Source organism: Adiantum capillus-veneris, chromosome 6, assembly GCF_014529385.1.
Source record: "Adiantum capillus-veneris isolate H3 chromosome 6, ASM1452938v2, whole genome shotgun sequence".
Lineage (NCBI taxonomy): Eukaryota > Viridiplantae > Streptophyta > Polypodiopsida > Polypodiales > Pteridaceae > Adiantum > Adiantum capillus-veneris.
In genome coordinates this window covers 122228652-122241229 of record NC_140936.1, presented here as the reverse complement: position 1 = coordinate 122241229, position 12578 = coordinate 122228652, and the positions used below count along the sequence as shown (strand labels likewise).

The following is a 12578-nucleotide window of genomic DNA, read 5'->3' as shown; positions in this document are numbered from 1 at the left end:
TGTATGGTCAAACCATATGCCGAACGTGCGAAGTCTCAATACAAAATTGAGCAATTATGAAAGCCGTGCTTCACAAAAATACTTCTTCTATGCTCATAGCGTAGAGATGTGCTTGCCAATTTACAGAGCAAAAGAAAGTCGACGTTGTTGAGCATTTACCGATAATCGACCTTGTTGAATTGGCCCCACGTACTGAAAAGCAGAAAAACTTGCAAAATAAGTACTGTGTACCTGCTTGGCTTGATTTCGGTTGTCGAGGACCCATATCTGAGCAACAATGAAGATCTAGAATGCGACAGAGAGAAACCCCTGTCGACTTCTTAAGCTGGAACGGGGACTTTTCCTGTCTCGAATGCGGCTCCTAGCCTTTGCATGTCTTACAAATTCAAGATGGGGACTTTCCCATCTTGATTTCAGCTCATAGCCTTTGCATGTTTTTCCCTTCTGAATTGCATGTAGCTGCCTCTTGCGATGTGCACCCATTGCCATGCAGTTTGGAGAACAATGGAATAGCAAGAGTGTATCGGGTCTGGAAAAATTTGCCTAGGAGCTATGCCCTTGTCGCATAACTTGGTTGGACAAGTCACAGGCCCTGCATTGCTTGCCTTTGATTCCAGGAAACCTCATCCTCAAGTCCTAGCTCATGGCCCACGACCTTGTCAATTCAAGGGCACTTGAACATGTGCTCCTTGATAGTTTCCATACTCAAAGCATAAAACATTTACTTCAATGGCACAAACAAAGCATACCTGAGCTGCCATTTTTGTAAACAAAAAAGATTAAGCTGTCAGGTCAGTCCGCACGGTAAATTCTTCAAGCAGTCTCATGATGAAGCTTTGAGATCGTAAGTGGGGCTCCCTGCACGGCCATGCCCGTTGACTTGTCGAACTATGAATATGAATAACCTAGATAAATCTCAAGCCTTGCTCGACTTTTGTTACGCTGTGAATAGGGTGTGTATCCCCCCTTAAGGTTGTCCACCCCTTGGCTTTGGGCGTCCAAATGAGAAAAACCCTAAACAAAAAACAAAAGAAAAAAAAACGCGATTTTCAACTATGGCGTTCTCTGCCGCCTGTGCAGGAAGAAAATGGGGTTTGGGAACCCGTTGCATGCAGATTCGGGGCAAGTCACAGTGTCGAAAATCATGCCTCAGGCCAGGGCGAATCCAGCGATGCCGAGCCCAGCCCATTCCGTGCAAGTTCGCACTTGGCCCCTTTTTGTGTAGGCAGCCGCTCCCACGGCCCTGTATGCCGATGGTTCCCACCCTCGTCTGCTAAGGGTTCCTACCCACGGCAGTCCACTCCTTCGTCTGTCTGTGTCTTTAAGCGGCCTTTCCTCTTCCTTGCCAAGAGCACCTTTCCACGGCCGTCTTTGCCAACCTCTGCTCTGTAGGAGCGCGGTCCCATCACCCGACCGAGAGAGAGAGAGAGAGAGAGAGAGAGAGAGAGAGAGAGAGAGAGAGAGAGAGAGAGAGAGAGAGAGAGATCTCGATGAACGAGCCTATGATCATGCAATCATCCATGTAAGGCTTCCTCCTCCTCTGTAAGGCTTCCCCCTCCTCCATAGCTCCTCCCTCCCCCTGAGCTCTGATACCAATATAAAGCCTAGGGTAATTGAACCTCGGGATCCTCCTCCCTACCGCCCCTTATATAGGCTAGCTCCTAGCACTTGCCCTAAGCGGATCCCCAGTCCGCACTGGTCTAGCTGGCCCTTGGCCTAGGTCCCTGACCCCCTAGGTTGGGCCTTGCCCCATAGGACCCTTGTCCTGACACTAGCAGCCAACCTATACCAAACAACTTCAATGTCCAATGTTGTCTATGCTTCTTTGCACACTTCACATCATATTCTAATGTTGCGTCTAATTAATAAAGAAGACTCCACTTTTCGAGAAAGTCGCAACTCGTAAGGCTTTTTAGACAACCCTCTTTTGGTTGGCTAGAGCTTGGTCGAGGAGGAGTGCACGGGGAGGAGTGTAAGAACTATAGGCCGCTCAAAAATGTCACATGTCTTAAGTGTTCACCATCACTTCACTAAGTTCACCCTCTTAGGGCTTGCTCACATGCACACAATGTACACATCTATGGAGAAGTGGTGTGGCCACACTTTTTGAAGCATTTTATGCTGCATTTCCAGCCCCTAGCTAGATGGTTTCCTCCGAGTTTAAAGTGGTATTGAACACTGGAAGGTGTGTTTTCCAATATCAAAGCTAGTTTATCTTTTACGAAGATGCAGCTTTATAGAGTGGCGTGAATGGGTTAAGTAATTACTAGCGCCACCAAAGCTTACGCAAATGCGTCACTCCGGGCAGCGTGTAAACAGGCCCTATAATATCGACGTCGGACAAAGACCGCATTCTGGCTAGAGAAAACTCTCCGAGATCGAACTTTGATGATCTGATAACTCTTCAACATCTCTCCTCTCTCTCTCTCTCTCTCTCTCATCACAGACACATACAAACACGTACTAAGTGACAACAACGGGTTCTGCTTGTGAAATGGTGAGCGCACACATAGTACACGCATGTAGTCCTGGGCTAATAGTCCAAGGCAGAGCTCTCTCTCTCTCTCTCTCACACACACAGTCTCAACACATGGTACTCTTACCAGTGGTGATTCTACAAGTGCATGTGCAGTTTTGCACTCATAGTGACTGCCACACACTTTTGTCAACTCTCCCTCTCTCTCTCTCTCTCTCTCTCAACACACTCTCTACACACCTTCACCACACCATTGACGGATTAGAGGCGTATTCTGCAGCTCTTTGCTCAGCATTAACCGCCCTTCCTTGTCATGAGTCTAGAGCCTCCTCCCCCTCTCTCTAGCTGCACCTCCATTGCGCCCCCCCTCCCCTCCATGGACTCTATCATCCTTCCCTCCATGGACAACAATAAACTACCTCTCTCTAACCTACACATACAAGGCTCCATTTCTCTCTCTAACCTAGCCCTCGCCTCCTCTGATTTTGGCAACTTCATTCACCGCTCTCCTCAGGCCTTCATCCAGCCGGCCTCTGTCGACGAGCTTGCCGCCACAATCCACTATGCAGAGGCCTCCTCCTCCGGGCTTACAGTTGCAGCACGCGGGAACGGCCACTCCATTAGCGGGCAAGCGCAGGCGTGTGATGGGCTGGTCATTGACATGCGGAGCTTGCGTGGGATCGAGGTCTGCCTCGGGGAGGTTTCATACGTGGAGGCATGTGGAGGTGAGCTTTGGATTGATGTTCTCAAAGCGTGCTTGCGAGAGGGATATGCCCCGCCGTCGTGGCCAGACTATCTGTATATCACCGTCGGCGGGACACTTCAGAATGCGGGGGTCGGAGGTCAGACATTCAAGTATGGGCCTGTCATCAGCAATGTGCTTCAGCTTGAGGTAGTCACAGGTAATTAATTAGGTTAAAGGTTATGATTAAGGTCTCATTGGTTGCCTAATTAGCAAGTGAATTGATTAAGGTTTCAGTTAAAGGGGTTCATATCTCTGTCTAATTCGTTGCAATATAGGAATTGCATTGTAAGTCTGTCGATAAATCACAGAGAATCCGGTGGCTGCGTTTTCCCTCGGCGACGATTGTATACAGCTAATGCAGTTACACCGCTAGCACTCCAATAAGAAGGTTGTAATCAAATTTCGCCAAGCTAAAGTAAGGGTATATATAGATTCAAGGTTCAGGGAAGGTCCCTGAGTGACCTTTCCCAATATTACCGCGACTGCACGACAAGCGGCGGGGAGACGGAGAGCCATTGGCAGGAGTAGTATCGCTGGGAATAGCCCTGGCCGCTCGCCATGCGGTCGCAATTTTTATTGGGATAGGGTCGTAAGGTTGGGGGAAGGGGGCCAATAAGCAGGACCTGCGAATAGATTTCAAGCGCTTCGATCTCCCTTGATTTCAAAATCTTTGAACTTTTTAATGGCTACCACTGCTGCCACATCATCAGCATGCTCGAAATTTATCGTCGCTCCTGATAAGCAAGCCGCCATAGTTGGCGGGTATAGGTGTGCAGTGATCACTAATTAAGTGATGGTGTGTACCAATTTGGTACCCTATGATTGGAAGGCACGAGCAAAATTCTAGAGGTGGCGAGGGGTCTAGCATCGGACGGTTGTAGGCAATCTTTCCGGTTCAGTAAGCAGAGTAGATTTTCGCCGGAAGGGTTGCCCCACGGTCTTCGGGAAATAAAAAGGCTTAATTCTATATCAAGCTCTTGAAGGATTGGAAATAGCTCACAATGCATGTGTCTGATGGTTGTACCCCTGGTGCCTGCATTCTAAGCTCTCCTGATTCTTCCTTTTTCCTTTAGTTGGTATCAATGTCCATGCTTTCTCATCGATGTACAAAACTCACCAGAAAAGCAAAAGTGCCTGTTACCTTTTGGCTTTGTCACGGAGCAAAACAACCTTTTGTAAATTTGAAGGTAGCAGATTCCAATGCAAAAAAAAGGCTGCAATCTGATCCAAGCTTTTATGTCTCTTTGTAGAGGTTCATTCCTGGCACGATTGGCAATCCTCGATTAGCATTAGCTGTGTAAATAGAGAGATTAGACTCTAGAGAGAAGAAATGATGAAATCCATTGCAATTGCCACCATTTCACAAGCAGAGAAGGCTTGGAGGTGTAGGATTATATACTCCATTGCGATCTTGCTGTAGTGGCATTTAATTAGTGCGAACACGATACTACTGTGGCTGCACAACCTTCTTTTGGCGCTTTATACACAAGAAGTTCTGACAATAATTCCCACATTGTGACTTACCTCAACATCATGAGCTTCTGTGAGGGAGGCACCGCATACCTAGCTAGGTATGCGGTGCCTCTCGAGCAGAAGCTCATGATGTTATTCATTGTATGAAAAACACTCCGTTTTCCTACATGAGGAAATTTCTAAATCTTCTTGTGAATTAATTGGACAGATTAATGCATTGTAAGCTCGATTATGAATGCACATTGTGCACGAGAGATGTTTTTCGTAGCTTGCAGTGCTCTAATGTATGATCATTAATACTTTGCAAAATGCATTGTGTGTGTGTGTATATATGTTGCTTGAAAGCTGATCGTGGGCTTATTCTGGAATGGAAAGCAGGAAGAGGAGAATTCTGCACTTGTAGTCCTACGTCAAACAAGGAGCTCTTTTTTGCAATGCTTGGAGGGCTGGGACAGTTTGGGATAGTCACTAAAGCAAGGATTCTTCTGGTGAGGGCGCCTGAGAAGGTAAGAAGACATGCGGGTGCCTCTCTCTCTCTCTCTCTCTCTCTCTAACACACATGAAAACCTCTTAAAGACGAGACAAAGTGAGAGTGAGAGATGTCCTGCCTAAAAGTGTGAGTGCATGTGGCTGGCCCTGGTGCCATGTAGGTAGTTGGGTTGAAGCATAGAGAGAGTACGTCTTGACTAACTAGGCTAGGCCAACTTGATTGTAACATTTAAATGTAAGGTCAGCAATCCTGTGTGAAGATTGACTCTATATATTTCGTCCCCTTTTAGGCTGTAGCCTCTCTCTCTCTCTCTCTCTCTCTCTCTCTCTCACACACACACACAAACTTTTAACCCTTGGTAGAATTTGACTATTGTGGACTCTCTCTCTCTCTCTCTCTCTCTCTCACACACACACACACACACGAATGAGGAAAGGATAGCTTCTCTCTCTCTCTCTCTCTCTCTCTCTCTCTCACACACACACACACACACACACGCACAGGAATGAGGAAAGGATAGCTTCTCTCTCTCTCTCTCTCTCTCTCTCTCTCTCACTCACACACACACACACACACACACAGGAATGAGGTAAGGATAGCCTCTCTCACTCTCTCTCTCACACACACACAGGAATCAGACCTACTAGATCTAATTCAAAGATTCTGGAATCTGTGATGCGGGTTTCCTAAACCGGTAAAAGAATCCAATTAGATCTTTGTGAAAGAGACATGCCCGCCTGTTTAAATACATCCATTTGCCATCCAAAGAGGCAAAAGGACTACAAATTGTTCAGCTCAGAGCTCTTCTAGGCTTATCAAGTTATCACCAAACTTCCGATTCCCAAATGACATCCTTTTTGGGAGGAGACAGAGAGGGGGGTAGAGTGTGTGTGAGAGAGAATCAGGTGTAGAGAGTGTGTGTGTGTGTGAGAGAGAGAGAGAGAGAGAGAGAGAGAGAGAGTCAGGGGTACTCAGTATATAGCTGCTCTTCTTTTTATTTTTTTAAAAAGAGTCAGGGGTAGAGTGTGTGTGTGTGTGTGAGAGAGAGAGAGAGAGAGAGAGAGAGAGGGGATGTGTGTGTGTGGAGACTTAACTATAGGTGTAATAAAACATTTTCCCTTATTGAAAGGAATAAGAAAGTTGTCAAGAGACTTCATACAGAGCACTTGTTCATGTGCATTTAGGTAAGATGGATCCGAATGGTTTACGATGACGTGGGGAAGTTCACGCGGGACCAAGAGTTGCTCATCAACTTGCATGTTGACAATGCAGAGGAGGGCTTTGATTATGTGGAGGGTTTTGTGGTTTGCAACACCGACGATCCCGTCAATGGGTGGGGTCAAGTCCCCTTCACATCGGCAGAGATGCAACGCTTCGACGTCCTAGCTAGTCTACCTCCCCGCACTACCAACCCCTTCCTTTATTGCCTCGAGGTTGCGAAGCACTATCCCTCTTCCCTACATGCTCAATCCAGACACTCCATGGATGAGGTGAGTTGGCTTATGGTTACTTTAATCAACACTTGTGGTCGTGTGCTTATTTACAAAAATTTAAATTTGTGCTATGCATAAAAAACACTATTTTGTATGTACATGCTACTATATACTACAATATACAATACACATGCATCTACATATGTATACATGTAAACATATAAGTGTTTTGGTCAAGCTTTTTGTATTGATTTGCTGACTATCAATTGGTACATTTGGGGATAAGCATCCATCTAGAAGCTCTTGAACTGGCTTCAATGTATTGTGGCCAAAATAAGAGTCTTCATGTAATTTTTATATTACAATGGTTGATGATTTGTTTATCCAATAGTTATGTTGAGGATAGAGCTAGGGTTTAAGCAGGGTAAAACTCTACTATGAGGTTTAGTCGCGATGGTCCAAGGTAGATAGATACGTAAAGTACGAAAAAAAACGTTGTTGGATACAAAACATTAGCTTTGGATCATGTAATACGTTAAGTACTAAACAAGGTGTTTGTTTAACATGTATATGTGTGTATTTTACATTTGTTGATCAGAGATTCTTAGAAATGTAGTACAATTTTTACGCTTGCATAGCATGCAAACTTTGAATTTAGAAGCAGAGGAGATGGTCCACTAGTGGAAGAAAGAGAGGATGTCATCAAATCGGGTGCAAGTAGGATAAGAGTTTTGGCCTTTAGCTTCTTTTTGTCAAATGGAGTGCTCGATGCAAGTAGGAGAGAAGTTTTGGCCTTGAACTCTTTTTGTTGTCATAGAATCTTTGATGGAGAGAAGAACCTCGGTCTACAACTTAATTAGTTTAGTAAATCCACATCATTGGCTTTTGAAAATCAAAACCCACGGGCCACAACGATGAGATTAGAGCACATAGCCACGAAAAATCTTAGGAAAACCTTGGTTTTCTTTCTTGCAACATTGTACTTCCTTTGGGTGACAAGCTTACATGAGCATATCTAGAGGTCTACTTTTACTCAATATATAGCTACTTTTGGAGAGAGAGAGAGAGAGAGAGAGAGAGAGAGAGAGAGAGGTGCCTAATCTATTCTTTGTGCGGCCAAGGGTTTCCTTAGAAGTTTCCACAAGTTTTTTACTGCTCTTTTTTTAATCTCAAAGAAATTTGATGAGCTAGTTTTACAGGATTGTATCCACACACCCACACCAACACCCACATGTTGCAAGGGTTGAACCATAGCGGGCACGCTTTAAGTCCCTCGCCTTTATTGCTAGGGAAACTCCCCTTCACAAAGGATTATCTGATGGTCTTGTTTGGCTAGCACTGGGATAGACTTGTGATAAGATCAAGTTTTAGGTTTTTTACATTGATGTCTCTCCAAAGTAACAGCTTGAAAGTTTAGAGCGTGGCTGTTATTGATAGAGAGATGCATAGCAATGCTTTGCTTTCCAAGCTTTATTTCATGCGGCCATTTCCCAATGGATGAGTCTCAGAAGGGATTGCTTTATTGTGCCTTATCAGGGGCGTCTCCCAGATTTGGGTTGCTAGATGTTGAGGGCTCATGGAAGACAGAGTACGAGTTGATGCATGGTCCTTCATGGGCTTTGGTAGCACTCCCTTTCGCCAGAAAGGGAGGGTGTATGCCGAGGGAATTTCAGCCCATGTACAATGGAGCACCCTTGAAATTTTGAAATGTATGTTCTATTTCTCTCCTTTTTAATCTATAGTTTCTCTTCTTCTTCTTCTCTACCCCCCTCTCTCTCTCTCTCTCTCTCTCTCTCTCTCTCTCTCTCTCTCCACATAATCAAGTTGAACGGCGGTGCCAATTTGTCTCTAGATGTCTTGTTATTGCTTTGCAACCATGTAGATTCTAAAGTGCTTATAATGCTTGACTTTAGAATGAACATCAATTGGGTGAGATTTTAGAGCGCTTAGGTACCCCCCACACAGAAGAGGGTAAGTCGTAGAATTAGATAGAGAATCCGTTGATTGACAGGCTTAGTCATGCACACACCAAAAGAGATGGGTTTAACAAGCCCAAATTCTAGCTGCACCTCAAAAAGGTTTAGTTAGTTCAGGAAGGGAGGGGTAATCCATAACGATTACCCCCTCTTCGTATGGGCATCCCCTCATGTTTGAGTTTAGGAGAGACATACGTTAGGTGAGAGTACCCATAAACGTTGGGCTCAATGGTGTGATGGTCTCATCTTTGTTTCACTAGTCGCCTACCACAATGTTGGACAAATAGCTCATTAGTTAGCATTTTTGTATCACAAGAGGAATCGCTTTGTTGAGATTGCTAATTCATGCCAATCTTTAGGGACTTCATATCATCTATTGCAACTTGAGATCGACGGTATTGCCACCTCTTCTTCTAGGGTTTGGTGGCTCAAACATTGTTTTGGACTTGACTTGGCAGCCTATTCGAGTTTTTGTCTCTTTCTCCAAGCCTATCTTGTATGACCTAGTTTTTACTCTTGAGAAGGTGGAAGCTTTGCATTTACAGTTATGGGATGCTCTATCACCACATGCACACATTCCTTTGTCCAGAAGGGAGCTCAGGTGAATGCAGGAGCCTACCTCTTTCCAAAAATCTCTATCTGATCCAAACTTATTGTGCCTAATCCTCAAGCAAAACCTCAAATGGTTATCTTCAATTTTGACCAAAAAAGTTGAGTGTGTCCTTGCAACTTCGTGTGAAATTGACCACATACTAGTGTGGATCAGTGCTCTGAATGACCATCACTTATGTGATGCCCTATGTCTAAGTCATTGGGTACACTTACCTTCCACAGGGAGACTTAAGTCCCATAAAAACTGGTGCTTTCCTCATATAGAAAGAAAGCCATGTGTGGAGTAAGTGTGGCACACAATTGTGTCTAAAAGGGATCTAAAAAAATGTTGCACTCAATACTATTTTGGATGTTACACTATGCTTGCTCATTCATGCCTGCTAGATAGTGCTCAACTTATTCGTCACGTGCCAGTGAAATGTTGACTTATCTTGAGAGATTATGTGCACTCACAGCGCACGATACCTAAGCCTACATACGCAGTCTTGAGGGATCTTTGCTCATAATATGGCCTCACAATTTTCTAGCTTTTAGTAGCCAATAACATGAACTTGCATATGCTCACCACTAATGCAAACTACACAATCTATTCATTGTGTGATAATATAGTGAGCATGTTACTTGATATAAACCTTCCACAATTGCGCTTGCAAGGGTTGAACCCCTCCCATGCAAAACGCCTCCTACAAATTCGTCCACAAGTGCATCTGAGTGACTATCTAATATCTATCCCCTCCCCAATTGGGATAAAGCCTTAATGTAGCTTGCCAGCTTGGTACTAGGTAGGTAGCGATTTTGTGATTGCAGGAGCTCTCAGTTGAGGAAGACATGCCACTTGGGCGCTGCAACTTGTGATTAATAAATCCACCCTCATTCCCATGCACGTCTTGTCACTCCCGGGACAACGCGCACTCGCATGCAGTCGAGACTCTCATACAAACACGAGGGGAGACAATCTCTCTGTTGGCGAGCCAAGGCTTCTTTCCATTGTGTGTGTGTGTGTGTGTGTGTGTGTGTGTGTATATGTATAAGAGAGAGAGAGAGAGAGAGAGAGAGAGGAGGGAAGGCCTCGTTTATAAATAACACGGGGACCAGCTGGCGCTTCTTACGTCCTGAGAGAGAGAGAGAGAGAGAGAGAGAGAGAGAGAATATTATGATGATGATCTTGGTCCTTACTGCAGGTGGTGGAAGCATTGCAGAGAAAATTGGGTTATATCCCAGAATTGACATTCAACAGAGATGTTGCCTACTTGGAGTTTTTGAATCGAGTGCATGCCCAAGAGCAAATGCTGCGAGAGTTAGGCATGTGGCAAGCCCCACACCCTTGGTTGTGCTTGTTTGTGCCCAAATCTGATATCCTTGCCCTCCACAAGGTCATGTTTTTGCAAACCAACCTCACGAATGGTGTCGGTGGTCCGATGCACATGTACCCCATGTTAAAGATCAAGTAAGTAAGTTTTTCCTTTTTTTTCTCTGTTCTTTTTGGCCATAGTGCCTATTTAGGTTCCCTTGTTGCATTCATCGGTAAGAAAGTAAAGAAGGGTGCATTGGAATTTTAATATCAAGCTCTGCTAGAATTGATCAAGGCATTAGGCCTGCATGATCTCGGAAAATAAAATTCCTTTCAAAACATCTCAAATGCATAAGTGAAGCGTGATGAGTTCAGGAAGTGAAAGCGGCCCATGGAAATGGAAAGTCAAAAGACTTTTCATGTCCATATAAAGAGGTGGTCTACACAAGAAGTTTTGGACAGATTCTCACAATAATTCCCACATTATGACTTACCTCAACATCATGAGCTTCTGTGAGGGAGGCACGGCATACCTAGCTAGGTACGATTGGGGGCAGGGGACCGCCGGCTCGGTGGGGGGGCCGGGGTCCTGTGCCCCCAATCGTACCTAGCTAGGTATGCGGTGCCTCCCGAAGAGAAGCTCATGATGTTTTGTATTGTATGAAAAACACTGAAAAAGGCTCCCTCTTCCTACATGAGAAAATTTCTAAATCCACTTGTGCTAATGTGCTTCGATAAGGTTGTATTTTTCATCTTCTTTACCTTTCTTTTAGCCTTTTCTTCTCTTTTGAGTTTCTTTGCACTATGTAGTTCAGTGATTTTTTTTTTTTGAAGCCATAAGAAAATATATACATTAGATATGTATTAGCACAAAATTGTTTGTAAGAATGTTCACTAGATATGGCAAGGAGGGATAAGAAGCGCAAGCTTCATTTCAAGAAACCTAATTCGGTTTGCTACATGTCTTTCGGGATTGAAAGCGTGGCCCACTAAGAAGTTAAAAAGGTGATAACAGAACACTATGCAATATTGGGTTTGCTATATCATTTTCGAGTCCATCATTTGAACTTCGAGTAATAGGGTACAACTAGATTGCCCTCGGCTACAAACACCTTAGGTTTAAGTGCGCGGAATCTATGAAGTATAGCTTTTACGTGGCATTTAACTCTTCAAGGTATCTTTGTATCAAAAATTACAGGTGCACTCCATTTTGTTTACTAGATGAAGATTTAATGTTCAATTGATATATATGTGATATTTCATATTGTCCTTTCTCAAGCACTAGTGCTTGAATGTCATTTTGATTTACTTCATTTATTTGTGCCACAGGTGGATCAGTCATGCAAGTGTGGTGACCCCTGAGGCTGAGGTGTTTTACCTTGTGAGTCTCCTTAGGTTCAATTTTCCACCGCCTCGAGGACCAAAGGCTGAGAGACTTCTTTTAGAAAATAACAACATTCTAGGGCTTTTACAAAGAGCAAACATATCATTTAAGGTATATATGCCTTATTTTAAGTCATGTGAAGATAGTAGGCTCCATTTTGGCCCTTATTGGGAACGATTTGTTTCTTTAAAACAGACATTTGACCCCCTTGCCATTCTGGCTCCTGGGCAATCAATTTTTGCTCGTCAAAATTCTCATTGTTTGAAGGCTTTGTCAAGTGTAACATAGCCCGTGATTATGCATACTTACTAATTTTGCCCTTTGTTTATAGATATAGGGGCAAGGTTCTCATAAACCATTTGCAAGAGTTAGCTACTCAACTAGAACAATTTTTCGTTTCTAGTTGAGAGCTACCTTACATGGTTAATCCTTTTTGTTATTCGTAATTTCAAGACACTACACAAGAAAATGTATTGCTATGTGAAATAATTTGAGCATTCTTTTTTTCATAGTCCAATCAAATTCTAAGGACTTTTGCAATCACTTAATTCTTGTTCTATGGAAGATCTCTCCAAAATATCTAGGTTTAAGAACACTTTGATAATACCATACCACCTTATTATTGAATTGCATTTTTACAAGTGGAGTTTTGGTTAGATGTAGATGCTCCAGAGAATGTTTGATGTTTGCAATGGAAT

General features: G+C 43.8%; 1 protein-coding gene across 2 annotated transcripts; it reads left to right on the top strand.

The window, feature by feature from the left end:
- Positions 1–2680: 2680 nt before the first annotated feature.
- Positions 2681–12199, top strand: LOC147456192 (cytokinin dehydrogenase 11-like). Of its 2 annotated transcripts, XM_086514738.1 has the most exons (5): positions 2689–3378; positions 5073–5200; positions 6369–6674; positions 10387–10652; positions 11826–12199. In XM_086514738.1, exons 1-5 carry the CDS (start codon positions 2790–2792, stop codon positions 12166–12168), a joined length of 1632 nt encoding a protein of 543 aa, XP_086370864.1. In that variant the 5' UTR covers positions 2689–2789; the 3' UTR covers positions 12169–12199. The 2 variants fall into 2 exon arrangements, with proteins under 2 accessions (XP_086370865.1, XP_086370864.1); XM_086514739.1 differs by lacking the exon at positions 6369–6674 and having other exon boundaries at positions 2681–3378.
- Positions 12200–12578: the final 379 nt, after the last annotated feature.

What these genes read in the sequence shown, in the direction of transcription:
- LOC147456192 (XM_086514738.1), top strand. Translation starts at nt 2,790, where the DNA reads ATGAGTCTAGAGCCTCCTCCCCCTCTCTCTAGCTGCACCTCCATTGCG. An exon ending in TCAGCTTGAGGTAGTCACAG is followed by an intron (nt 3,379 to 5,072) that starts GTAATTAATTAG and finishes AATGGAAAGCAG; the next exon opens with GAAGAGGAGAATTCTGCACT. An exon ending in TGGTGAGGGCGCCTGAGAAG is followed by an intron (nt 5,201 to 6,368) that starts GTAAGAAGACAT and finishes ATGTGCATTTAG; the next exon opens with GTAAGATGGATCCGAATGGT.